Source organism: Penicillium cataractarum, assembly GCF_028827025.1.
Source record: "Penicillium cataractarum strain IBT 29864 chromosome Unknown utg000002l, whole genome shotgun sequence".
Classification (NCBI taxonomy): domain Eukaryota; kingdom Fungi; phylum Ascomycota; class Eurotiomycetes; order Eurotiales; family Aspergillaceae; genus Penicillium; species Penicillium cataractarum.
This window is the reverse complement of record NW_026622738.1, coordinates 4330098-4356744: the sequence shown is the minus strand read 5'-3', so window position 1 is coordinate 4356744 and position 26647 is coordinate 4330098. Positions and strand designations below refer to the sequence as shown.

At 47.5% G+C, this 26647-nt stretch overlaps 11 protein-coding genes across 11 annotated transcripts; 6 read left to right on the top strand and 5 right to left on the bottom strand.

The window, feature by feature from the left end:
* Positions 1 to 763: 763 nt before the first annotated feature.
* N7496_003605 (uncharacterized protein) lies at positions 764 to 2118 on the top strand (the record flags this gene model as incomplete). The annotated part of the gene is made up of 4 exons (XM_056696536.1): positions 764 to 934; positions 997 to 1126; positions 1176 to 1302; positions 1356 to 2118. 4 exons carry the CDS (start codon positions 764 to 766, stop codon positions 2116 to 2118), a joined length of 1191 nt encoding a protein of 396 aa, XP_056558748.1.
* Positions 2119 to 2225: 107 nt separating this feature from the next.
* On the bottom strand, positions 2226 to 3365 carry N7496_003604 (uncharacterized protein; the record flags this gene model as incomplete). Its single annotated transcript, XM_056696535.1, has 1 exon — positions 2226 to 3365. The coding sequence occupies one exon, from the start codon at positions 3363 to 3365 to the stop codon at positions 2226 to 2228; it is 1140 nt and encodes a 379-aa protein (XP_056558747.1).
* Positions 3366 to 6256: 2891 nt separating this feature from the next.
* N7496_003603 (uncharacterized protein) lies at positions 6257 to 6493 on the top strand (the record flags this gene model as incomplete). The annotated part of the gene is made up of 1 exon (XM_056696534.1): positions 6257 to 6493. One exon carries the CDS (start codon positions 6257 to 6259, stop codon positions 6491 to 6493), a length of 237 nt encoding a protein of 78 aa, XP_056558746.1.
* A 555-nt stretch (positions 6494 to 7048) lies between these two features.
* On the bottom strand, positions 7049 to 10328 carry N7496_003602 (putative sister chromatid cohesion factor (Chl12); the record flags this gene model as incomplete). Its single annotated transcript, XM_056696533.1, has 3 exons — positions 7049 to 7463; positions 7522 to 10048; positions 10106 to 10328. 3 exons carry the CDS (start codon positions 10326 to 10328, stop codon positions 7049 to 7051), a joined length of 3165 nt encoding a protein of 1054 aa, XP_056558745.1.
* A 1254-nt stretch (positions 10329 to 11582) lies between these two features.
* On the top strand, positions 11583 to 12862 carry N7496_003601 (putative glycerol dehydrogenase (GCY1); the record flags this gene model as incomplete). The annotated part of the gene is made up of 7 exons (XM_056696532.1): positions 11583 to 11643; positions 11695 to 11779; positions 11831 to 11838; positions 11896 to 12053; positions 12124 to 12153; positions 12214 to 12511; positions 12585 to 12862. 7 exons carry the CDS (start codon positions 11583 to 11585, stop codon positions 12860 to 12862), a joined length of 918 nt encoding a protein of 305 aa, XP_056558744.1.
* Positions 12863 to 13345: 483 nt separating this feature from the next.
* N7496_003600 (flavin-containing monooxygenase) lies at positions 13346 to 15386 on the bottom strand (the record flags this gene model as incomplete). The annotated part of the gene is made up of 3 exons (XM_056696531.1): positions 13346 to 14567; positions 14627 to 15035; positions 15095 to 15386. 3 exons carry the CDS (start codon positions 15384 to 15386, stop codon positions 13346 to 13348), a joined length of 1923 nt encoding a protein of 640 aa, XP_056558743.1.
* Positions 15387 to 16192: 806 nt separating this feature from the next.
* On the top strand, positions 16193 to 17442 carry N7496_003599 (putative NAD binding Rossmann fold oxidoreductase; the record flags this gene model as incomplete). The annotated part of the gene is made up of 4 exons (XM_056696530.1): positions 16193 to 16592; positions 16648 to 16749; positions 16816 to 16877; positions 16933 to 17442. The coding sequence occupies 4 exons, from the start codon at positions 16193 to 16195 to the stop codon at positions 17440 to 17442; spliced, it is 1074 nt and encodes a 357-aa protein (XP_056558742.1).
* Positions 17443 to 17729: 287 nt separating this feature from the next.
* N7496_003598 (uncharacterized protein) lies at positions 17730 to 17960 on the bottom strand (the record flags this gene model as incomplete). The annotated part of the gene is made up of 1 exon (XM_056696529.1): positions 17730 to 17960. The coding sequence occupies one exon, from the start codon at positions 17958 to 17960 to the stop codon at positions 17730 to 17732; it is 231 nt and encodes a 76-aa protein (XP_056558741.1).
* Positions 17961 to 19271: 1311 nt separating this feature from the next.
* Positions 19272 to 21607, top strand: N7496_003597 (uncharacterized protein; the record flags this gene model as incomplete). Its single annotated transcript, XM_056696528.1, has 2 exons — positions 19272 to 20399; positions 20453 to 21607. The coding sequence occupies 2 exons, from the start codon at positions 19272 to 19274 to the stop codon at positions 21605 to 21607; spliced, it is 2283 nt and encodes a 760-aa protein (XP_056558740.1).
* Positions 21608 to 22431: 824 nt separating this feature from the next.
* On the bottom strand, positions 22432 to 23348 carry N7496_003596 (N-acyl homoserine lactonase family protein; the record flags this gene model as incomplete). The annotated part of the gene is made up of 3 exons (XM_056696527.1): positions 22432 to 23040; positions 23096 to 23243; positions 23305 to 23348. The coding sequence occupies 3 exons, from the start codon at positions 23346 to 23348 to the stop codon at positions 22432 to 22434; spliced, it is 801 nt and encodes a 266-aa protein (XP_056558739.1).
* Positions 23349 to 25283: 1935 nt separating this feature from the next.
* N7496_003595 (uncharacterized protein) lies at positions 25284 to 26586 on the top strand (the record flags this gene model as incomplete). Its single annotated transcript, XM_056696526.1, has 6 exons — positions 25284 to 25442; positions 25503 to 25581; positions 25639 to 25779; positions 25827 to 25940; positions 25999 to 26193; positions 26291 to 26586. 6 exons carry the CDS (start codon positions 25284 to 25286, stop codon positions 26584 to 26586), a joined length of 984 nt encoding a protein of 327 aa, XP_056558738.1.
* Positions 26587 to 26647: the final 61 nt, after the last annotated feature.

The window sequence follows — 26647 nt, the reverse complement described above, 5'->3', positions numbered from 1 at the left end:
TTTCTAATTCAATAACGAAGGACGCGGTTTAGTGATGAAAGGCGACGACGGCGAGGACCGCGTTAGGCCCATATTCGAGGGGAAACGGGTTTACTTGCGAAACAGACAGGAAACGATTTTATTTATGAGGGCAGCTTGAAAATTCAAGCTTTTCTTGAGTGATGTTGTAGATGATTAGTACAGTTCAGTCCGTCCCGAAACTGGTACACCCCTCTACATTCTGTCAAGGATTTTCTGGCCCCTACCCCCACCTCCAAAAGACTCGGTCTATTTTTGTCCTCTCAATTAGGCGTGTATTGTTTCTTACGAAGGTTGCTTGATACTTTCAAATGCGTATCCTCTTAGATGCGGTGACACGATCTGGCGGAAGGTGCGACGCTCGCTTATGGACACATTTATCTCTGTCCTTTGGGAATTGATCTTCTGAGATGATTACAGTTTGTTAAACTTCATTGGATAGTTGCATAGTCAGACGTTCCCACATTTCTAATACACAAAACAATTTGATTCGCCGAAGCGTGGAGATTCACAAGCTAAAATATGCGCTAAGACTTAGCACGGCAAGAACCTCGCCTATTGGCCGATGCGTGGACATCTCAGCCGCCGAGCCTCGCGGCTTCGCTTTCATGTCTTTCTACGTCGCTAGTACAGACAGACCAAGCAGACTATAAAGTTGACCAAAATCCTCATCCTCCCAGTTACCTGCTCTTCTTTAACAGATCCAACCAAGTTCTTCCAGTTTCCAGAAATTTAAACTGCAACCATGACTAGTTCCCTCTCAGATTTAACTTCTACCCTGACGTCCGCTCTGTCAAATCTCCCGCCTCAAGATAAGATCCAAGATGCCGAGCGCATGCAGCTCCTAGGGGTCATCGGCCAACTGCAAGTAGCGCTGGAACCTCCGCAAGTGCCTATCGGGCGATTTTGCTTCTCGGTGACTTAATCTACCTTGTCTGTTTCTCTCACTGAACACATCGCTAATATGATCATGGGTAGCACTATGGCATCGTCGTTATCCGAATTGCCCAGGGCATGGGGATCTTCAATGCGTTCGCTGAATCTCAAGGCAAAGATATGACACTGAAAGAGTTATCTTCCAAAGTCAAAGGAGACGAGAAGCTTCTGAGTAGGTACTCTAATTTGATTAACTTGGGTCCTTGCTGACTATTTCATAGGACGTATCATGCGCTTCCTGTCTTCTCAAAATATCTTTAAGCAAACCGCCAGTGAATCATACAAGCCTCTCCCCCTAGCAATGGTATTCGGGAACGGGTCGCCGCCCGGGGACATGATCAAACACTTGTAAGTATTTTAACCTGTTTATGGGGTATGGTTAGTACTAACATAGATTCCAGCCATAACAACATGCAAGTTACTGCGAAGCTCTTTGAATACTTTGAATCGAATGGCTACAAAAACCCTGAAGACGCATACGATGCTCCCTTCCAGCTCGCCTACAACACCAAGAACCACTACTTTGAATGGCTGAGTCAAAATCCCACGATTCAAGAGACCTTCAACTCGGTGATGACCCAGAGCCAACAGTATCGTGGTGCGGACTGGTTCGAAATTTATCCCGTACAGGAAAAGTTGCAGGTTTCCCCTGACCGGGTTTTGCTGGTTGATATCGGTGGCGGCGTTGGCCACGATATCACGGCATTTAAGAAGCATTTCCCAGACCTCCCGGGCAAGCTCGTCCTCGAGGATCTTCCGCAGGTGATTGATACCATCAAGGAACCTCTGCACGAAGGAATCACGGCTATCGGTCACAGCATGTTTGAGCCGCAACCTGTCAGCGGCGCTAAAGCGTACTATCTGAGAACGGTCCTGCACGATTTCCCGGATAAGCAGGCTCTTGATGCACTTGCACGCATCCGGGCAGTCATGACAGAGGACTCTATTTTGTTCGTTCATGAGCATACAATGTCCGATGACCTCGATGTCCCTCCCATGGCTGCGACACTCGATATACATATGATGGAGATATTCTCGTCCCTAGAGCGAACCGAGAAGGAATGGGTAGCTCTTTTGGAAAAGGGTGGATTCAAGGTGGTCAAGGTCTGGAATGAGGATTCTTTTGGACAGTCTACTGCGTTGTTTGAGGCTACTCTGTCCTGAATATTGGATTAATATTGAAGGGAGATCAAATCAAGTCGGAATTCTTATTCACCACCATCTATTGAGTGCATTCACATCGACTTTAATAATTCAACAAAATTTCCGATCTAGGCGCTCACTCGTGAATGTCTCTGAAGCAGATCAACTCCGCGAATGAACGACCAGTTCGTCGACTGTTGCGACGACATTAATGTATCAAGCAGAAACCTGGACAGCTTCTCTTCCATGTCAGCATCTATAATCGAGCTGTATGGATGGCCGTGAGTCCGTAACTCTTCCTTCAATTTTTTCAAAGCCATCGAGACGATGAGGTTGGAATTAATAATCCCTTCACAGTGCGGCCAGGTCTGCAAGGTGTGGATCGCCTGCAAGCGAATTGAATAGTCTGGACATTGCGAGGCCACCACCCACAAACCCGGGAGCACACCGTAATCTAAGGTAAGTGTTGGACGATCAGAGCATTTGGCTAGAAACTCCTGATGCGCCGAGAACAGGGCGACGTATTCCGGTTTCAGGCTTGCAGGCACTGACCCTTTGATGAGACAAGTTTTTAGGCTTAGAATCTGCCCAAGACTCTGAAGTTGAAGCACGTCGATAGCTTGCTGTTCACGACCGCAAAGATTATGAGAAAAATCTCGACAGAATATCCCGAAATCATGTTGAAATTGATAGTTTAGGGACAGAAGCTGTTGCTGCCTCTGGAACAGCTCATCGTATTCTGCTGCAACTTCCACTGCAGATAATGGCCAGCATCGGGCGAGAAAAGGGATGCCCATATTCAACAGAAAAGTCACGCGTCGGTGTACATCTGGCACATTTCGCATTATAGAGAAATTATCCAGAGTATGCACGTCATCATCGGTACCAAAATGGGTGAATAGGAACGGGGTGCCCAGCCCGAAATGGGCGGATTCGATGTCGAGTCGTCCGAAGATATGGACCAGTGACTCGTCTAAGCTAATGGTTGAATGATAGTGCTGTGTTTCTTTGAGGACGCGAAGCCCACTATGCAGATGTTGAAAGGCATTATCATACCGTCCCAGTAACAGCTCGGATATGACAAAAAGCAGGCAGCATACCAGCATAACTTCCCGGTACTGAGGGTCATTCGATGCCTGGCGTTGAGAGAGATGGGTACAAGCTCTAGAGGCCTGCTGAAGTGCGAAGCGATGACGCGCTCGCTGGAGGTTTTCCCCAGACAAGCGCATTTCGTTCGCGTCCGAGTCTTCGTGAAGAGCCGCGAGCATATTAGCGGCATGATACACGGCGGGATCAATATGACTGATCTGCAAGACAATTTTGTGCCAGAGAGGAGAGTTAAAGAAAACTCCCAGGCCAGGAATAGAGCGATATCGAAAGTATGAAAAGCATCGTCGCTCGTCCGTGGTAGTTACCCACCCTGGTTGAAGGTATATACTCTGGGTCAGTCCGAGGCCTCGCTCGCGGACGGGCAAGCGGTGCAGATCATAGCCATCGCATTTACGGCCGGTAGATTTGCAATTGTTGCATGTCCCAGGAGTTTCGTCGCACTTAATGTGTCGAGTACTGCTCAATCTCACTAGTCAATACGGTGCTTCCATTTGACCCCGCAGGAGCCAGCCAGCCAGCCAGTCATTGGATGATCAGGAAATAAATACCCACCGACATGTCCGGCATCCCTTCAACGACCGAGTGCTACATTTCCTGCGTCGCCTTATACCCAGCATCACGGACGGGCTATTGAGTCTTCAAGAAAGGGGTTTCCATGCTCGTAGCCTAAAATGGTCTTCCAACTTCAGCTTCAGCTTCTGGTTGCCGAGTAAGCGTTGGGGGCGAAAATGTGGAGCGCTCTGGTTGGACATCGACTGTCTCCCCGCCTTCATCGTGAAGCAATTCGACTCGAACAATACAGTAAATACTCGTGGTCAGCCGGGAGTTGAGTTCTTCACCTTTCATTATCGATTTTGATCAATTTAAATTTCATTTTTCTCCGTTTCAGAAAATGATTGAATGAGCGCGAAATGCTAATTATTTCTCCCATGGATATATATCGCGGCAGGGCTGATGGTTTTATTTAGCCACCCATTTTTGGAATCGGAGACAGAGACAATATTCTATATCTCAAAGTGCCCTCTGAACATTTTAGAAGGGGTCGAGGGCCAGCGCTAGGAAAGTAGACGCACTTGCACCGTCCAGGATCTGATAATTGACCCTGCATGAGCCGCATCTCATGGGGGTATAAACGAGTACTGTGGTCAAGTAGTCGGGCCGACCGTGGACATACATTCAAGTGCGAGGCCTCGGAGTAGATGAATTCGGGCTCATAGAACAAGAATGCATCGCACCAATGTTCTAGAATAAACAATCTCTAACAAGGCTGCTTCGGAGTGAAAATATCTATCTTCAACTCGCCTCAATCAAGTAGTATCGCTAACTAATCTCTGAGGGTCCTCGGAGTGGACTTCGGAGTAAAAATTCGATCATCGGACTAGCTAGTAGTAGGTTCGGACTAAAACCGACCAAAGAAATGAGGAATTAATTCAACCAACATCACGCCATCATCTTGATTGAAAAGAATCAAGACGAATATTGAAATACGATCATCCATGAACATCATTGATGGGATTTCAAAGCAATGATGTGTTCACACGCCCTTCAAGAAATGGTTTCCATGGCTTCGGTACAATTGATTGGCTTATACTAACAACCCCGCATTGACTCGTATTGACTCACTCCCAAGCCACAACTCGTACCGCGCGATCAAGAGCCAGTAAAAAGGATGAGAAGCTTCGTTTGCTTGGAAATCAAACAATCAAATCCATTGACCAAATACGAAACGATCAAGACATTCACGGATCAGTTTTATTGGCTAATATTCTTTAAGAAGAAAAATCTACATCGTTTGTTCAATTTGCACTTTCGACTTTTATCGACTCCATATGCGAAAAGATCACCGCTTATAGCCGCAATGGCTTTACTCCGAAGGGCGTAGCTAGTAGTCTCGCCAGGTCGAAATGCTCTGGGGCTCCATTTCGAGACCCCGAGCTCGCCAAAGATCCAAAAATTGGCGGCGGGAAGTGGAGCCACTCGGATCTGGATGTTCTGGGTAAATTCAAGTCGCAAATTCCAGGTTTTGATTTGATAGACAGCACCGTAGCCTTAACATTCGAGCTTACTGCCGATACATACTCCGTTAAGCATTTCGGGCGTCCAACCGTCAAGGCAGCAACGAGGTCTAGATTGGGCCTCAGGCCCGTGACTCAGGAATGATGATGGAAGCGGATGCAGAGCCGTATACGAACGAGTTTGAAACATCGACGCAAACACGCGAAGGCTTGATAAGTCACGCCCTTTCGCGCTGGGCTATCCCATATCTGGAGAAGTCGGGGAGGTCCAGATCCATCGAGACAAAGAGACGGTCAGGATCCGAAAGCTACGCGTTGGGATAGACTTGGATTCTTCCGACATGGACGCCCTTTAGGGCTTAGGCTCCGAGATAGTTCTTGTTGGAATCATGATTATCTGATACACGCGACGTGTCAGCGGATGCGCGCTTTAATCCGGGCGTTGACATGTGCTCGTGTATATTGGTCATCTGCGATCCACTGCAAGGGTTGGGTGCTGATTGATTTAGCGTCTAGTTCCTACTCCGAGGGCTACTCCGAGCTCGCGACAGAGTACTTTTTCAGCCTAGTCAAGACCCCACTAAGGCCGACTGCCTGTGACGTCTTTTTTTTCTCTTACAACTTGGAGTTTATTCGAGCTTCGAGTCAATTTTTTTTCCATGGCTGAGCGGTGGGGCCGTGGCTTTGAGAATTCTATTTTTTATACATTTTAATAGATTTTTTTTCTTAGTATCGGAGTGAGAACGGATTGACAACCAGGATGTACCTTGCTAGAACCAAGTATATAAGACCCAGAGATCCCCGTGAGAAAATAACCATTCTCAGTTCCATTCCATTCAATCAGATTAAGTCTACATTACAAAGACTTCAAACATATTCTTTGATCAACTGAAAGACAAGAAACATTCCTCATCTTGACTATACTTTCTACCTCAACAACACTATCATCACACTCAACCACTCAACTTGACCAACCCAAGTCAACCACCACTATAACCACCTCTCAAAAAACCACTACCAACACTCCATCCAAAATGTCCAGCTTCACCTCCTCCAAGAGCTCCTCCAAGAGCATGTCCTCCGACGCCGCCTCCACACATTCCACCGTCTCCACCGCAACAACGCTAAATGGCACCGACTTCCCCAACAAGAAGAAGTGGTTCTCGCTGAGCTCCAAGTCTGAGCCCAAACACGTCACAAAGTCGGATGCTTTCTATGCCAAGCAGGCCATCCACAACGAGGCCGTCGCTAGCTACTTCAGCATGCGGTAAATGAGGGACATGGCACACTGGATGAAACCACATACTACGAAAAAAAAAACAATTGGACATGAACTGTCGCAGTTGATGTTACTACACCTGCTTTCTTTTTCTTGTTTTGCTTCTTTGGGCTTGCTTGCTTTGATACCACCGCCTTTTCGATGAAGCCGCGCTTGCGACGATGGAACGACCCTGGATACCAATACTTTTATAATACTTATGTCGATGTCTAGCTTTGTGGCTGGACTTTTTGTTTCTTCAATGTTTTTGATCATGGACAAATTGTTTTGTTTTCTAATGTTGTGTGGAGTTGTTTGATCTTTGACCTAGATTGCTCTGTTTTCTGTTGTCTTAGAATATATGGGGTGGAACACTTATACATGCAATGAAGAATAATTGATGATGCAAATCCTTTGTTTTCCTCGTAAGCATATGATATGATTATATGTAGTATTAACAAAAGCTAGAGCTAGGGTAATCACGATATGGGAAGTTATGCTCAAAGTGCAACACGAATGAAAGAACCGATAAAAACATAAAACGCTCGAACCATGCTTTCTGAATTCATCACAGGCCTGCCAACAACTCTCCCATCGAGATTGGTTTGCGCACCGCATTCGAGAAACCTTCATGATAAGTAACCCACACTTTTCGGCCTGCCTTGGAAGTTTCGTCTGATGGGTTGCCATTCTCGGTGTCCTTGGCCTCTCGGACGGGCTCTTGAATGACTCGTCCGAAGAAATCGCGTTTAAGCGCGGCATCTCTAGTAACCATGTGGGCAGGGCCACCTTGTTGATCTTTTCCGGATTGACCGTGGAGAGATTTACCGCTGGCGGCATTCTTCGCATCTGATTGCTTGCGCAAAATCTCTTTACGATACTCCTGGTCCAGGACTTGTCGAACTGCGTAGCGGACCGGCGCATTGCCCAATGCCGAAGAAATACCTGACATTTTGGAAAATGCCACCAGAGAATCAAGGGATCTGTACGCCATTAGTTCTCATCCGTCAAATGCACTTTGACGATATAGGTCTCACTTACGGCTCCATTCTGTAGGCCCATCCACCATGGCTTCCGCCTTCATGCTCCACTCGGACTTTCTCGAACGTGACACCCATACCGGACATGACTCGCACCGCCGACTGGACGAGTGCACGCTCACTCTCCTTGCGGACGCTAGCTGTACTCCTCTGCTCACCGCCGCCACGCACAATGACAGGTTTGACATCCGGTGACAGCATTCGAATCAAATGCGGGATGAGATCAGTGACAACGCTATCTGCGGATCGGAACATGCGGACCATAGGTGCCGATAAGGATGAGTGGAATCCGTTCAGAATAGAGCGGTTCTCCTTTTGTGCCTCGAAGACGAGGAAATCTGCCTTGGGCCCCGAGAAAGGATGCTCTTCTTCGGCATTCTCATCCTCGTTGTCACGATCATTCGCCTCGATCTTACCGGCAGCCGAGGCGAAGAGATGGTGAAATGCGAGCGTGGACTGGCTCAGATAGGGACCTAATTCCCATTCCTGAGACTGGTGCACCCTCGAAGAAATCGAGTCATGGAAATGAAGCCAATCGTAAGCGGCAGTCGGTTTCGAGAGAAAATTATCATCTCGGTATTGCTGGTTGGGGTATGCAGCAAAACAGTCGGTGACACATCGGTCATGCTCGCCACTAGCATCGACCATCTCTCGCAGACGATTGATAGCGTGTCGTTTACGCAAATCCGCAACTCCAACTGGAACGCGACTATTGTTGTTGTCAAATTTGTCCTGGAAAGACATGCCAGTCGGAGCATCGGTGAACCCAGCCCCCTCGGCAAAGACTCGATTCACGATCTCACGAACTCCTCCACGACTCATTTCCTTGAAAAAAGAGCCGCCTTCGGTGGACGCACTAAGAACTCGTGACTCCAACCAATTTCGAGTTAGCCTCAACGATGAAGAGCTTTCATTCCGGAGCTTATGTGCCACCCATTCGGCGGCAACAAGCACGCTTCGAATATCACCCTCGGCGGACCCATTATTCTTTGAACCACGTTTCCTTCGAGGTTCTAATCCCCAAGCCGCTTCGCAGAGCCTTCGGGCTCCATCACCATCACACGGGATACCTTCTCGGCTGAAAATGCTCTTCACGCGCTGAATAACATTCTCCAATGGTGCTTGTCGTACGTGAATCATCTCCGCAATCGTCGAAGCTCGCAGAGGACGAAGACTGGGATGATATAGATCATTGCAAACAAGAATCAACGGCCGCAGGAACCGGAAGTTATCACCCTTGCGCTTCTTGCTGGACTTGCCGCCGTGCTCAGAGGCATATCGAGCATTTCGTTGGTCTAGCATGACCAAGTCAATCAATGCTTTCATAAAACCACCTTCACCGCCACTACCAGCTCCTCCAACAACGCCATCGACCTCGTCGACCACGACGCAGACTGGCTTGGCAGCCCGGCGGACCTTGTTTTCACCAACCTCAACGTTGGCACCTTTGACATTCTCCGTGCCTAGCGCATCGCGGATGCGGCCCTTAACCACATCTCTGCTGCGCTCGTCACTGGCGTTGATTTCGAGGACCTCGTAGCCTGCCTGTTTAGCACATACATGTGCCAATGTAGTCTTGCCGAGACCGGGGGGTCCACTGAGCAAGAGAACCTTGCGGTGCATACGCTCCTCATCCTCGTCCTCCTGACCAGCCTTCTTAGATCGGGAGGACTTGGCCAAGCCGGGGAAGACAATTGGCTCCCACCCCTTCAACCAACGGAGCACCGCACGGTGTGTACGCTCGTCACCAATCAAGTCGGTGAACTTGCGAGCACGGTACTTTTCTGTCCACATCATTGAGTCGATCTTATTTTGCTTTGCGTCTCCTTCTGTCCTTTTAATGGACTCTTGCACCGGAGGTCGAGGCGCTGCCTTGGCGGCCTTTGTTTCCTTCGCAGCCTCGTCCATCAATTTGTGAATCTCAATTCCGTAGTAACTCCTCTTGGCCCGTCCAGGGTCGGTCTCAGAGCGGCTTGCGATCATACGCTCGTAAGAAACGGGAGCACTGGCTTCGCGGAGAGGGATACTATGTGTTTTCCCGTGGCACGTTTTGATCTGGATCTTGTTCGACGGTGTTGGAGCCGGACGAGATGCAATTTCGGCATGTATTCTTGAGATTGTAGGCGTGTCGTCATTTTGTGAAGCGAAAATGCCCAGGTTCTGCGGTTCTTCTAGTATGCGAGGAAGGTTTGACGGCAATGGCTCGGGATTCTCTTGTAGCTCAAATTGGCTCTTGAGCTGCTCATCTCGCATCGCAGCGACATCGTCATCTTCCTCAGAATCGTCATCGTCCACAAATCCTCCTAGGAACTTTGGTCGCTTGGGTTCGGCTTGCGATGGGTTCTCTTCAAGATCGGTGGCTTTTCGCTTCTGCGCATTGCCGTCCGAGTCGGCCAGCACAGCAGCAGCGGCAGGTGTTATGAATGGCATATTCGAGACTGGAGGCGATGACGGAAGGAATGATAGACTTTGGGCCCGGGTCTGCGCGTTTCGGCGCGGTGTTCTAGCGTAATCTTTCGTCGGCGTATCTGAGAGATACTGCTATCAATATCGAAGCCCGAAAGTCACGCGCAAGAGACTCTGACCTGGTGTTATATCGTCGTCACTTCGAAACACATCGGACAAATTCCAGGCCCGGTGTTGAATCACGACTTTATTGCGGGTCTGTTCAAGGCGATGGAGGTGGATTGCCTCGATGTCGTCGGAGAAGGACTCGGAAGGAAGATTGGGGGCGTTGGTAGGGTCTTCGGAGTGGAGATGTAGGGCAGGATCGAAAGATGAGAGGAAATTTGGCGACGAGGGAATCATTCAAGCGTGTCGGTCATGTCAATGATTCGGTCTTGGACAATCGAAGGTTCCCCTCTGAAACTCTGATAGCGAGACGCGCCGACGCGTGTGGGCAGAACGCGCTAGTCCCATTTTGGTAATCTAGTTTGACATACTCCTGATGGCTTTGCACCACTCATGGCACTAATTTATAGGTAAAGGGTATTGTGGTCTTTATATAAACGATAGTTTCTAATATTAAGCATCTATAAAAGTCCTAGAGACACTAGAAATACCAAGTATCAGTCATATCCCAATTTAGCTGAGGAACGCAGTCCCAGAAGAGACAGTGGCTGCTGCTACTAGGATTTTCCTGTAATAGGATTAATCATTTGGCACCAGATTTCTGCGTATGTTTCTTTCCAATCTTCAATTAAAACTGCTAGCCTACGTTCTAGCCCAAATAGGCCAAAATTCGAATTCGTACCTAGCCTAGTGGGCTGTGGTTTATAATCAAACTAATGAACCGATATTCAGGATATAAATATGATGGTAAATAAATACATTTATGCGTACCATTGTGAATGTTCCAAACTTCCTGACCTGGGAAAGCCTTTCGTAGCCTTTCGCCATTCGAGATGTTAGGCTGCCCTTGTGGCGCGGTTATAGTGAGTTCCGTAGTATATCCGGGATCCACTGTTTCTTCCAATGATGGTCCTTTATCCGCAACTTCCCCCGCGGGAACTTTTGCTGTACATGGCATTCAAACTTGGCTTCTATGATCACCTGAGAAATTGTGTACCGAACCGTGAGATTGGAACATGCTACTATACGGTCAATGCGGGGGCATGGGGTATTCTGGCTTGCCAGAAGATAATGGCGGACACCCTAACGTCTTGGAGATGGCTCTGCCTGGGATTTTGTTCCATCCGCTTAAAAATTACCGTATTCGGAAGGTTACGGCGCATCGACGGGCGAGCGCCGAATGTTTCAATGCGGGAATAGTACGAGTGATGATTATGTTGTTGGGCCAAAAAAGCATTGAGTGTGTACAAGGCCCACCGAGTGAGGGGTCAATAGCCAGGGAAAAATCTCCTGGAGGATCGACCGGACTTCACCCGATCCTGTGCGGGGAGTTTACTCCAAGCTATACGACTATTTTGCTTGACACCCGTCCAGACGAAGACCCATTCAAGTATAGAAGGATCCCTTCTTCATATTTTTTGTGCGACCTGCGTGATTACTCTCCAAGTGTCCTTTGCCCCTCTAGTACCATCAACTCGAAGCACAATCAAAATGGCACCCCCGACTCATTTCGAGCTCAATACTGGCGCCAAGATTCCAGCGGTTGGACTTGGTATGAGACAGTTTTTACGGCCCTTGGGCGACTTCTGCTGACAAGGAACAGGCACTTGGAGATCTGAACCTGGTCAAGTGCGTCAGGCAGTCTCGTTCGCCCTTAAGAACGGATACACTCACATTGACGCAGCTTTGTAAGTTTCTCGTTCTCTTAGGCAGCGGTATTCTTGGCTAATGAATAATAGGATCTACGGTTGGTTTTAGAAAAAGAAAGCGAAAGCATTTTTTCCGGGACTGATGAGATTGGCAGGAAACGAGCATGAAGTCGGCCAGGGCATCAAGGACAGCGGTATCCCCCGTGAAAACATTTTTATCACCAGCAAGCTATGGAACACCCATCAAACAAACGTCGCTAAAGGTCTTCAGAAGACTCTTGACGCTTTGGGCACAGATTACCTTGATCTCTACGTAAGCCAGCACTCTTTTACATTCGAATAACTGGCATTGTGGTGGATAGCTCAGCTAATATCAACATCAGCTTATTCACTGGCCTGTCCGACTGGTTCCTGTAAGTCGCTCCAGTTCTTGCTTCCATCGAATTGTTCGAATGACTAAAATATACGCAAAGAACGAGACGAGTGCCCTTCTACCAGTTAATCCTGACGGCTCACGATCTGTCGACCGATCCTGGGATCAAAGCGAGACCTGGCGCCAGATGGAGGAAGTATACAAGGCTGGAAAAGTGAAGGCAATCGGAGTCGCTAACTGGTCCATTCCTTATTTGGAGGAGCTCAAAAATAAATGGACTGTGGTCCCTGCCGTCAACCAAGTTGAATTACACCCCTTTCTTCCCCAGCACGCACTAAAGGAGTGGTGTGACAAGAATGGCATTCTACTCGAGGCGTACTCCCCACTAGGCTCCGAAGGTAAGTCTGGCTTGTCACGTCGTGTGGGGGTTCTCTACTAGATATCACAAGCTAACGTTGAAGTTTTCTTTAGGAGCTCCGCTCATGTCCGATCCCGCAATCCAGGAGATAGCTAAGAAAAATAACGTTTCACCCGCGACAGTGCTCATCAGTTACCACGTCAACAGAGTTAGTGTCGTACTGCCCAAGTCCATCAGTGAGAATCGAATCGTGAGTAATGGTCAAGTCATTGACATCTCCCGTGAGGATATGGATTTGTTGAACGGTCTGGCTGCGCAAGGAAAAGCAAAGCGTATCAATACGCCTCTGTTTGGATGGGATCTCGGATTCAATGACTGGTACAAGCAGTAAAGTCTTTAAAATTGGATCTAGAACTTCATTATTTTTCAGGGGATATCACTCTCCATAGACCAAATAGATGACTGAATGTGAAGAGCAGACTTTGTTGATGCCAGAAAGTTCAGGTATAATGCAGTCCAGTCTCGTTGTCCTAAAGCGAGTGACAGACAAGTACATCCAGCGATTTGAATGATGTAAAAGCAACACGAAACTAACCTTAAACCTGATTTATGTGACTACTCGGGTCCTGAATGTCAGCCATTTCTCCTTATTTTGAGTTCCTGCTTCCTCAGAGCTGTTGCGGCACTGTATGGAGCAAATTCAATTGCTACACTAGTGTAGTACTCTCCCCCCTCGGATGATGGAACTAAGATCCATATAGGTTGGTGCACTTTGGTATTTGCTTTCAATTCAGAAAATCTATAAAGCAGATGAACACGATGCTAGAATAAAATGTTTGAACGCAGAATAAATAATTCATGTCATCTATGAAGCTCAGGCTTTGTAAGGTGGCGGGGAAATGCCCTCCGCTAACGCTTTCAGTCGCAAAGCCAAAAGTTTGGAGGCATATCGGGTCATCGGAAGGAAACCAACCATAATCCACATGTTAGGGACGCCCGTTTCCCGGTAAGCTGTCTTGTACTCTCCTTCCTCATCAATACCCCAGATAGGCCCACATTGACTGGCAATCTTTTCACCAAGAGTGGAGCGAATGGTGTCAATTGTGTTCGAAAACCCAGTGGCAAAAACGACCAAGTCAAACTCTCTTTCACGTCCGTCGTTCAAGATCACCCGATCTTCAGTGAACTTCTCAATAAATCCTGGCTCCACCTTGATGTTACCATTGATGATTTCCTCGCAAGCCCCGGCATCGAAGTAGAATCCACCATTCCGGGTTTGGCCCAAGGTAGAGTTTCCTGTGTCGCGCTGACCACGCCATGTTCGCAGACCTCGGGCATTAAGGGCCTCGAGTAAGGGTCTGTCTAGGTCTTCAAGAGTCTTAGCAGTGCGCCTGGCAAGCTCCTCACCAGGTCCGACGGGTGTAGAGAAGTTGAGACGATCCTGTGCAGCAGTATCAGGGAGGTTGCCATTCTTATCGGGGGCATAACCTCCAAGCATGCGTGGAACAGAATGGGTCAAAGACATGACATAAGTCGGTGACCGCTGGAGGAGGGTCACATCAATCCCCAAGCGAGCGCATTCGTAAGCTGTGTCGAAGCCTGAGGATGAGGTACCGACGACGCAGACCTTCTTTCCGACAAAGTCACGCGCGCTATTGTGGGCACTTGAGTGACGGATCACACCCTGGAAGTCACTCATTCCAGGAACGGCCGGGGTAAAGGGGACACCACATAGCGACGTGGCCATGATGAGCTGTTTAGGGTGTAGTGTGCGTGTCTCCTTGCCCTCCTTGTTTATTATGACAGTCCACCTTCCTTCAGCATCCTGCTCGGCTTTGACAACCTCCGACTTTGTCCAGACATTGAGCTCTAGAGCGGAGGCATACCACTTCATATATAGACCTTGCTTCTGAGCCGGGGTATATGTGGGCCAGTGCTTAGGGTAATTGAAGTATGGCAAGGCATCCGGCCAGTGTGGGAAGTGCAGGGAAAGGTATTCGTAGCGCTTTTTCCAGATATCGCCGACTTCTTCAGTGCGTTCGATGATCAGGTTTGACATTCCGAGAACCTTCAAGCGCGCTGCCATAGCGAGACCACTTGAAGAAATAATTAGCATTATATATAGAATATATCTCACTTGTAAGGGCTTTCTTACTTTTGGCCACCACCAATTATCAGCACCTCAGGGTCGACAGTGTTAATGGCTTCAGATCTCTGGCTCTCCCAACTAGTAATACCGGTCATATGGCGATCAGGAGCAGGCTGCTCAGGGAATTGCTTGAGGGTCTCGGCAACCGTATGCATGGTGTAAATTCTCCAGCCATCATGTGTGAGAACCGCATTGATGACCGCCGAAGCAAAGACAATCTCAGTTTCGAAGGAAACAACGAATTGCAGCTGAGAGAAGTCAGGATAGGGGCGAGAGACTGAAGGCGCAGGCTCAAGAAAGCTGAACTTTCTAGCCTTCGTTTGAGGCAAAAGGTCGGTTGCAGCTTTCAGGATGTTATCTCTAAAGTTAAAAGTGCGAAAGTCCCAGGTGAATGAAAGCTTGTCACGCCATACGCCTGTATATCCAGGGTCAGCTCAACTTGATGTGTCGGGTTTGTTTTGCGAAGGGTCTCACCATAATCGAGGAATAGCCCTGCAAAAGCTTCCGCGTTTTCATCAGAGGCCGCTTTTGAGAGACGAGCTACGATCCCCTCGGCCTCTCTCTGAGCATCGCAATCCTTGGGGATGTCAACGCCCAAGATGTCGGTAGTTGGGAGGGTATGGTTGTACTTGAAGTCGTACATGAAGTCGTCTGCAACGGGCTTTGGCACATTGTCGTGGTTGAGATTCATGACTTTCGACTTAGATGCGATAACATTAGAGATTGAATCCGCATCAAAGAAATCTTGAACGATGGATGGCGCCATTTTTTCCAATAACGAGGGAAAGACACTGGAAATCAGCCTCTTAAGCAATGCTCACAAGTCCAATTTTGCGAAAACAAAAAGGCTCAGAGCTGTTGATATATGCCGCTCAACTATTGAGCCATTGAATAATCTACATATCTGCTTCCCAGATATAGATTGACCGATTAATGTGACGGTCAATAAATTTCCAAATTAGGAATATCTCGCCGCGTTCCAACCGTATTAAGTAATTTCACGTTGTCGGATGAACTCCGCACCCCGCACGATGAACTTTCCACGTTTCACCACTCCGCATGACCAAACCCCTCTAGTATCTGGGGATGTCGATAGAGTAAGTTCCATTTGATCTCCAAGGTATATAGAACTATTTTTCCGTATTCGGCAATCGTGCGGCGACTAGCGACTACACTCTCAGATTACTCAATGTGGTATTTTTCGCCTAAAACTTACTATCCTCGGGAATTCTATCAGGCACGCAGCGAGCGGGATTTAGGCTTCATACGCGATCTATCTCGCAGAGTACCTAGTAGCCCATTCAAGTAGTCGCGTTGTCAGTTTTCGGCGGATATTGTTTATCATGCGGGGAAACCTGGAGAGGTCTTGTACGGGTCTGCCTGCCCCAGAGGTTTATATACCAGAGGTTACTACATATAAACCCCATCTCAGATATCGCAGGGACAATCTACCGCTTGGACCAGACGTCTGAATTCTTCAATCCCTCTAACGTTCCTCCATTGTCTACCGCAAACCAGTCACTGCCGTATCATTTGAATTCAAGAATTTAACCTCACCACGCACCCTACAATATGTCGTACGGAGACCGTCGGGTCAAGTTTGCGCTCTTCGGCCTCGGTCGCCTGGGAGCCCTTCGAGCCCGCATTCTCGCCTTCCAGCAGCCTCGGATTGAACTCGTCGCTGTCTGCGATACAAAGCCAGGAACAGACAAATGGGCCGCCGAGAACTTGCCCCCCTCTGTCAAGTATTTCTCAGACCCTCAGGAATGCTTGAAGAACAGTGGCGCCGAGGCCGTCCTCATCTGCACCGCGACTGCTACACATGCACCTTTGATCTTGCAGGCCCTTGATCTAAATCTACACGTCATGTGTGAGAAGCCTATCTCAGTGGACGTCGCTACTACAAAGGCAGTAGTTGAGAAGTCTGCTTCCAGACCTGACCTCAAGTTCCTGGTTCCCTTCACTCGTCGATGTAAGGAAATATCTGGTCTCGTGCTCCCCATAATTCAGAGATTGACCCGCGCCAGATGACACGTCCTACCGTCAGGCTAAGGCTCTGGTCCAGAATGGAGACCTTGGCGAAATCCACGCTGTTGAGACGACTGGTATTGATAAAGCAGACCCCAATGGTAAGTCCTCAATTGTCTTTATTGTTGTTTTCCGCACGGCATAAGAAATTGACTATTTTGTTTAAGCCTTTTTCGTAGCTTTTTCCGAACAGTCTGGCGGAATCTTCCTTGATTTTGGTATCCACACTGTGAGTTGCAACACTTCTTCTTTGCATAATACGCAATTTAATGAATCGGGACTAGGTCGATGCCGGACGGTACTTGTTGGACGTTACGTCAGGACTCTCCAGCCCGAAGAAGCAGGTGAACAGAGTCATTGCCTTTGGCCAAGTGGCTGTCTATGGTGACTTGGCCAAATATGGCGACGCTGACAATGCCTGGGGCCTGGTGGAATTTGCCAATGGCAAGATTTTCAAGACATACCTTGGCCGCACGCTTACCAGCGGTTTTGAAGACACCACTCGGTTGTGCGGCACGAAGGGACATTCGATCATTAGTGCCAATTCGAATGTTGAGATTCGCGACCACATCGGTATTCGCACAACATCTGTGCCTGATGCATTTACTCTCTTCGATACGACATTCCTGACTGATCTGGCTGAATTTGCCGATGCGGTACTTGATAATAAGCCGTTGACTTGTCAACCAGAGGACGCTTTTGAGGCGGCTAAGATCTGCGCTGCTTTACAGTATTCATTCCGCAAGGGTGTGCCCGTATACTTCGATGATAATGGCCTACCCATTATGGAATAAGTCACGAAGGGGTGGATACAGTCAAAGCAGATAACAAATGGACTTTAATATGTTAGACTTCTAAACAAATATTGTTGTATTTCTTTTTAACCCGTTTATTTTTCTACGTTTTATACGGGTGCTCTTGCCACGATAACCATTTCTTTCCGCTTTAGAAGACTCCACGAACTATCGATCTGGAAGATCTCTGCTAAAAGAAAATATATTGTAAGGTAAATGCCGAGTTTAGAGTACTGTCTCGTATTCAATCACATATATTTAGATTTTTCTGGATGATTCTTGGTCACTTAAGGTTGGACAGTATCAACAGAAAGCTCACGGCGCCAGATCTTAAGTGGCAGCTCCCCAACCAGGAGGTCAAAATCTTCTTGGCGTATGAGCTGGAACTCGGGAGAAGGCAGCGCAAATTCATAGCGATGCACAATAGTAGCAAGAACGACCATTTGCTCTAGGTATGAGATGTTGCGTCCCAAGCAGCCTCGTGCACCAGTTGAGAATGGAATGAAGTAAGGCTCCATTCTCTTTCTCGCCTCTGGGTCCATCCATCGGTTAGGATTATACCTGTCAGGATCTGGAAAGATTTCGGGGTCTCGATGCGCTCCATAGATAGTCATATACACGGTGGTGTCTCCTGGAATGAACTCAACTAGGATTTGAGCTCCCTCTGGGGGTGTTCGTCTTGGAAGTCCGGCGGAAGTTAATAATAAGATTGGTCTTAAGATTGGTCTTGAGATTTGTCCGGATCTAGTAATCGATAGGCCCGATGGGATTGAGATTGAATTAGAGTGAAGGAAACTAATTGACTACGTTAGTAGGCTAAACTAATCGCTAAAGTGCTAATGTATTGTGTAAATCCCTACGCCTACTTACCGTGTAGGTCGAGCTATATAGACTACTTTTGTAGTACCTGCGAGGGCTGACCTGAGAGGGTCATAATAATAACTATTAGTCTTGAGATTAGTCTTAAGATTTAATAAGTTACACCTAGATTAATAAGTTATAGATTATATTAGATTTTAGTTCTACTAATCTAATTAGTTAAGTAAATCTAAATCAATTTCAATCATTTTCCTGTGGTAAAATCGAGATTCTGCCGGTTTGAAAATCGCTAAGGGTTTTGGGGAAGTGAACCCAATAGTCCGCCGTAAAGCATTGGATTTATCCCTCATGAACCATAAAAGTTCCTAGCGATTACTCATCACGGTTCTTGCTACCTCCATATTAACTAGGGCCACTTGAAAGAAGCACGAGGGGAAGGTAAATCTAGCCGAGCGGCAAGACCCTTTTCCATCCCCAATTTCCACCACAGGGGTAGGGTTCGGAGACCCCTAATCCCTCCCCTCAAATGGCATGCTTTTTGATCAATCTACGGAGTAACCGACCCTGAGAGAGGCTTGTTCTCGTTTGCCACCGGGTCCTAGCCCTGGGGAGCGGATTTCAGGGACCCAAACCAGTGGTCTCCATGAGTGCCACTTTAATAGTGCGCGCCACCCCATCGCCTCCTCTGGCTGCTTTTGGGACGAACGGGTTCAAGCTTGACTGGCCGGAGACTAGTTTCTAGCCCACAATCATATTTTCGCCTATGATCTTTTTCAGAGCCTATGGCATTCGCTCGCCAGCTCGCCACGAGATGTACCTTTTAACAAAGTTCTCCAGAAGCTGGACTTTTCGGAAATTTGGCCGCCATGTTTACGCCAATTGAGCCCCCGTGGGTCCTCCACGGGCGTCATTCTCATCGATATGAATATAAATATACTTCCCAATCAGCATTATGGCGGGCTGTCTGGGCGCTGCCTTCGTTACGCCTTGTCAAATTGCAAGGACTGATCATGATGTGGAAGTCGTCGTTGTGGGTTGCATTGGCATATGCAGCCACCACTTCGGCCCTGTCTTCCTCTCCATCTTCGGGGAGCCATGGCAAATCCTGTCCTGTCAATCATGATCCGTCTCCCAATTGGCATGAGGGGCCCTTCAAAGACATCATTCGCTTGATTGAAGGATGCCCCGAGGGACGCCCTTTCTGTCGTGAACTCATTCACGAGTCGTCTGATGTTATCACCAAAACCAAAACAGTGACTCCGGTTCCAACTACCGTCAAATTCACTGAGACTATCACCGATCATTCTCGCCAAGTGACAAAGACGACCACAGAGAGCGTCACCTCGACGATTGCGCAGTCACCCATTACCACCACTCTTTATTCGACTTCGATTTTGACTCAGACCGTGCCATTGACGATCACGGATCTATCCACCTCTACCACTGTGGATGTGTCCACCGTCTTCCTAACTTTGCCGGACTATGAAACGATCACCATACCAGTTACCAGTTATATCACAAGTACGGCCACTCAGGTAATCACTGACGACACGACTGCCACCCTCACTGAGTACTTCACGGACACTACTACCGAAACATTCCTTAATACGATCACCGACTATGCGACAGTCTTTGTTACATCCTACATCACGGACTATGCTACCAGCTATGTCACCAATCTTTACACGGACATTGCAACCGACACAGTCACAAACTATCATACTGAGACCACCACCATTTCTTTTACTGATATCGCCACTGCAACGGCCACTAATACTATTTCTGCTACAACCACTCAGGAAGTGGACCTGACTACGACTGATACCCAATCCCTGACTACTATTCAGACTGATTATATCACCTCTACAAACACACTCTCTGCGACGGAGACTGCCTATACGACTGCCACTATCACTTCCGTTCAGACTAATGGCGTCACTGTCACTACGACTGTGGTGACTACAGTGGCCCCGGCCAAGAGGGACGCGATCAACGAGATCAACGGCCATGCTGCATTACCTACTCCTTCCGTCTTGAGGGGTATTCATGACACTCATCTGTCAAGCGCATGCTCTATCCTATGGGATGAGAAGTGGCTCTCGACGACGTATACTACCGAGACAGCTGCACAGCCTACAGTACACTCCACTCCGATGAAAACCTAAAGACTATATACTGACTGGTCTAATAGGTTACCAAGACCACTACCACGCACACCTCGGCCCCTGGAATCCATACTATCTACATTACAAAGCTTACGACCGAGTTTGTGACCAACGCACCCAGTCTTTTGACTACGGTCGTGGCCAACACAATCACCACCGATATCACAAGCACGACTACAATCGAAGCCACCTCGACTATCACTTCCTCGTCTACCACGACTGCCACAGATATCCCCACACTGACAATGACCGTGGATGCTCTAACCACCGAGACTGACATCTTGACTGCTACGTTGACAACTGACGTGACAACCTCGACTACCTTGGATATTACATCCCAAGAAACCGCCTCGATTACGGAAACTGTCACGGCGGACGTGACAAACACTGCCACAACTGATCTTACAACTGTTCAAACCAATACGGAGACGATCGATATCACTTCCAGCCAAACAGCCACCCAAACTGCGGACATTACTGCCATCGAGACAGCATCCTTGACGACTACAGAGACCTCGACGACTACTGTTGACATTACGGAAGTCGCAACGATAACCTCAACGTCGTACTTCGGTTTTACAACCTCTCTACCGGTCACGCTTCAAAGCACAATCGTCGATACAATCGATATCACCAACACCGCATTCACCACTTCAACCATCGATGTGACTATTACTCAAACAGTCTCCACGACTACCACCACCACAATCACGTCAACAACCACTAGCTCCCCGACCTGCGGAGTGAACCGCGTCTCCAACTCCGGCTTCGAGAACGCAACCCTCTCTCCCTGGACATGGACCGGCACTGGTAGTGGACTCCACTCATTCGTCGCTGGAACAAATAGCGTCTACGCACTCGATCTCTACACGAGCAACCCCGGCTCCAGCACATCGGTCATCACACAGACTCTTGCCACTACCGCTGGTAAAACATACACGGTTTCGTTCTCCTATCAACTGCAGAATGGAAATTCTGCATCCTCTTTACAGTGCTCCTTTAACAACAACTATGGAACTACGTACACAATCAGTTTCGCTGGAGTTTCTAAGAACGTTTGGAGGACGTATCAGGGTTCTTTCGTGGCGAGCTCGTCCTCTACCACGATTACGTTCAAGCTGAATACGCCTAATGTCGCGTCGGCCTATCTTGATCAGATCTCGGTTATCACACCGTGTTGATCGGAATTGGGGCTGTGTACTTTGCTAGATTACTGAGTTGTTTTGTTTTATTCTCGTACATAATTAATCTAATCTATCTTCTCTTGATTTCTTTCAATCTCGGAACGCAAGCTGAGCAAGTCAAGAAAGCGATTCCTATATCTGAGATACTTCAGACTAGATTGTTTGGTTTGATGCGCTAAAGAGTTTTCTGGGCGAGCATAATAACAGGATAAATGCAAACATATCGCATTCAAGCCGTTCTATAGGACAGAAGCTAGTCTAACTGGTCGAGAGTCTTAGCTTCGACTGTTCGGCCAGCTTCTGTTTATCGAATGTCTCTCATTCTTGGCCATTCATGCGCTTAGGACCTAGTTTTCGGAGGTCGGAGAAGAATTTCAAGGCGGCATCAAATGTTTCGGGATGGGTCCAGCCGTCCCTCTTCCCGAGACCTTCAATGCTATCAAAAAAGTCCTGAACCTCATTCCTGGTATCCTGGCATTTCAAATGACCCACCCCGGTTAACCTTCGTGTTTAACCACGAAAAGAATCTCAAAAAATATGTAATTCAAGCCATCAAACAGTAATGAATAAGCACTATTTTGCAACTCTCGATCAATCCGAGGGGCAATGGTCAGTCACAGCCAGTTGCTACAATGCATACGTTGTCCCGCTCTGCGGGGAAGCATTAATCAGACCATCGGAGACTCGTTTGTTGATATTGAAGTTAATGTCAAGAAATCATAACATAGCTCTTCAAGTCCAAGAGAGTCTATGTCAAGGTATGATCTGATATAGTACCATATATCATGCAAGGGATACTGCTAATATCCATCAACGAGTACTCATTCCCAGAACCTCTTCTCCTGGATAAATTTCATCGCAACTTCCATATCATGACCAAAGATTATTTTCGCATCGAACAATCTCTGTAAACTCCTGACCAACTGCAAGCTCCGAAACCAGGCAGTATGGTCCCTCGTCAACCCACCCTGGGGATGGCTATGCTCATAGTTTTCCGCAATGTGAAACTGATCGGTAGTCCAGAGGAAAGTCCCGTCTTTCTCGAGATTGATCTGAAGCATACATAATCCAGGGCTATGTCCGGGGGCATGATGAAGAGTTAGGCCCTGGAAGAGATCAATCTGTGAGCCGACGAACGTGGTCCAGTTTAATCTTTCCAGAAGCATATAGTGTCCGAGATACACGCCCAAGTCAGCGCCAGCAGCAACTGCCCAGCACGCGTGCTTGAACTCGTCTTCGTGGACGTAGATAGGGACATCTGTATCGACAAAGTGTTCTAAACCACCAGCGTGATCGAGATGCAGGTGGCCCATAATAATTGCTTTCACATCTTTAATGTTATTCCCGGTTGCAGCGATGGCGGCTGGTAACTTCTGGGCTTCGCTATAACCGGTGCGGGGAAAGATATCGGTGAGGGGAGCACCCCATTTCTTTATCCTAATAAGCTTGGTGGTATGAGAAATTGATGGACAGGCTGTCACAAACCACTTCTAAGTCTTCAGCACATGCTGTCTCATAAAGAATGAGTCCAACCCCAGGATATTCAATAAGGGCGGATAAAATGATAAGATCCCGCCGCTTGTTCTCGGGATTCTTGTTGCTCAGAGAACTGGCGTTACTACCTCGGTAAACCCTGTGAAGAACCTTCGAGATTAGGAGAATTACTCAGCTTCGAACTTGAGGGCTGAACAGACCAAGACTCATCGATTTGCAAGGTCCCAAGATCCAAAATCCACATTCGTGTTCCTGAGGGGCATCTAAATGCCAGGATGGCGGCAGATACCAGTAGACTCGCGGGATCAGCGGAAGAGGATATATTGGGATTGGAAGATATTGGTGATCAAGATCTGAGTTTGGGGAATGGTAGAAGACTTAGTAAAATTTGTAGGAAGGGTTGGTATAAATATAGGATACTCGGTACGAATTCAATCCTACTGTCAAGCCTCCATGCTTGCGTCAATCGTGCATCACTGGAACTACAAAGTCGCCGTTATCCATCATCTCACGTTGCACACTACACCTTCTCCAATTCAGCGACACGTATCGTACGTTTTGCGGGGTAAATGGGAACTCGGGATTTGACTTTGCTGGGAGTCTCGTTACATTGTCTGTCAAATAGTGGATCTTGGTTCTTTTGACGCCAATCATGGCTTGGTGGAAACGACATTTGTTTTTGCGTATAATGAGGATTACCCTTCATCAAATAGTGGACACAGACAGACAATGAGATAACATACTTCTTTGTCCCACATATGGATATAAAAATACTTATAGCCTACCTTGTTTCGCAGGGAAGAGCAGCCTGTCATATATTTCACTCTTCGAATGCTGTATCCTTGAATGATATGCAAACTTATTTATAGCCATGAGAATAGCCATTCCATCGTATAAGGTGTCTTTTCTCATTCTATATGTTGATGAAAGACCGCAACCAGGAATCAACGACTACTGGTGATTCAGGGCACGTCCATACTGTGTCATGATTAACGATAGCTCCGGATGGTGACCGTCTTTTCCAACTCTCAGGATCTACGAGATGTTTTTGCAGCCTTCTTGGTGATTCATGTCTTTGCGACACTGAGCCTATCCACCAGCTACCTACCCATACAGAGCGCCCTATCATGCAGTTCACACCCGAGGAGCAGCGACATACCATTCAGCATTTCTCCGATCTCGTCCATCGTTTAAGCAAATATTCAAGGAAAAAAAGAACCAAGAGTATGGCAAAGCTGAAGTACCTAAAAAGTGAGTGTTATGAAGCGGCATAAATGAATGGGATATTGAAATGCAAACCAAGAGTCTTAAATTTAGGGCATACAGAATTCGGCCAAGACGACCAATACCTAAGAGAAGATAAAAAGACTCTCCAAGAAAGCGAACACCGTCCCCCAAATCTCGAAACATGATAAGGCCATTATTGCTGCTGGCAATCGCACTATCTTTATGACTCTCCCTCCAGGTACATCAACTAAACATGTAGCGTTGCACTTCGCGATAGTCAAACTCGTCCTTGACCTACGCCATGAAGGACCTAAAACTCCATATTTCGAGCGCCGATTCTTACTTGGCCTTCTTTTTCGACATGGTCAATCACTAGAATGAGGCAATTTCGATTATTGAAAAGAAAAGACGGTGATATTCCGAGCTTAGTGTCCCCTATCCTGCCGTCGACAGAGCTGCACAAGACAAAATCCCCGCCTCCGACAATAAGTGATCTGAGTATGAGAGCAGCATCTGAATGGGGCTCTTCAGGGCAGTTCCGAGAGGCGATATCCCAGTAGGATGTTTTGTCTTGGGTTATTGGTGGTACACAGTACATTCCAAGCCATAGGGCACAGGTACTAGTTACGTCACCATAGACTAAAGTGGCTGGCACAACAGCCCTGTGCAACATGTCCTCATACCCATTCAATAAAACTTTTCTCTTGGTTAAAATCACAAATTAACTTCAAGGGCGGCTAATCGCTTTCCAACTAGCCGCAGACGATAGTTGGATGGGTCGCCAATGTCATCATGTCGGTGACACGGAGTTAACGGCGGAGACCCGCTTTAGAAGTCAGCAAAGCATAAGTCCGTCCCATAGATCTGGTATAAAGTCAAGGTATTCAACACAATTTCTATTGAAGTATTAACGCACAAAATAACTCGTTTTCGAATCAATTGCAAAGCAAAAATGGTCAAGACAATTCCCTTCGGTGATATCCAAGTCCCATCACCCGGTTTCGGTGCGATGGGCCTGAGCTTCGGCCTGGGAAGTAATTTGAGTCTTGAGGAGGCTGAACCCGTCTTGTTGAAGGCGCTTGAGCTTGGATGTACCTTCTGGGATACTGCTGTGAGTTGATACTTGATTCATACAAACCAATGCTACGAGATGCTAACGTTGGATCCAAAGGTTATCTATCAAGCAGGCGTGAATGAGAAGCTCCTCGGTGATTTCATCCGGAAGCACAACGTTCGCGACAAGATCTTCAGTCAGTCATATACATTTCATATGTCATCCTGTTCTTGAAGTTAATATTTTGCAACAGTTGCCTCGAAATGTGGCTTTGTCGCCTTTGGTGACCGATCAGTCACCAACTCCCCCTCGCATATCAAGGAGTATATCGAAGGCACGATTGAGCGCCTCGGTTTCACTCCTGATTTGTATTACCTTCACAGAATCGATCCCAGTATGTTTAATACTATTATTTGCGCACTCGTGTACTTACTATTATAGATACCCCTCTCGAGGAGTCCATCCCTGCCCTTGATGAGATCCGCCAGGCCGGCAAGACCAAGTACATTGGTCTTTCGGAGTGCTCTGCAGCGACATTGCGCAAGGCTAATTTCAGTAAGTCCCTGTCTTTTCAATTCTACTAATCACTGTAATATTCGCTGACGATTATTAGTTGCCAAGATCGACGCCCTCCAGGCAGAATACTCTGCCTTCGAAACCGTACACGAAACAGATGGCTTGATCGACACAGCAAAGGAGTTGGGTATCGCCTACGTCGCTTATAGCCCTCTAGGACACGGCTGGCTCGTGGATAACTTTGACTACAAGACTCCCGATGACTTTGCCCCGGATGATTTCCGCCGCCTATGTAAGTGCTAAGTGCTCCCTCACGGTACCATCCTGCATGTATCGCCGACGAATAGGAATAGTGATACCAGTAAACTAACGTGTCTTCATCCGCACAGCACCGAAATTCCAAGGCGATAATTTCTTCAAGAACAAGGCTATTGTCGATGAGATCAAGAAACTTGCTGTTCGTAAGGGTTGCAGTATCAGTCAGATTGCTCTCGCTTGGGTTGCGGCCCAGGGTATGATTGCTATCCCTGGTACGACTAAGGTGAAGAGATTGGAGGAGAACTGGGCATCTAGGGATATTGAATTGACGGAGGAAGAGAAGGAAGAGTTCCGCAGGATTATTGATGCTGCTAAGCCCCATGGTAACAGATACGGTGCTGCGCATCAGGCTATGGTTGGTCACTAGAGTAGGAGCACATAGCTAATCGATATCCCTTGTGAGTTCGTTGACTCCATCTTTCCAGAAC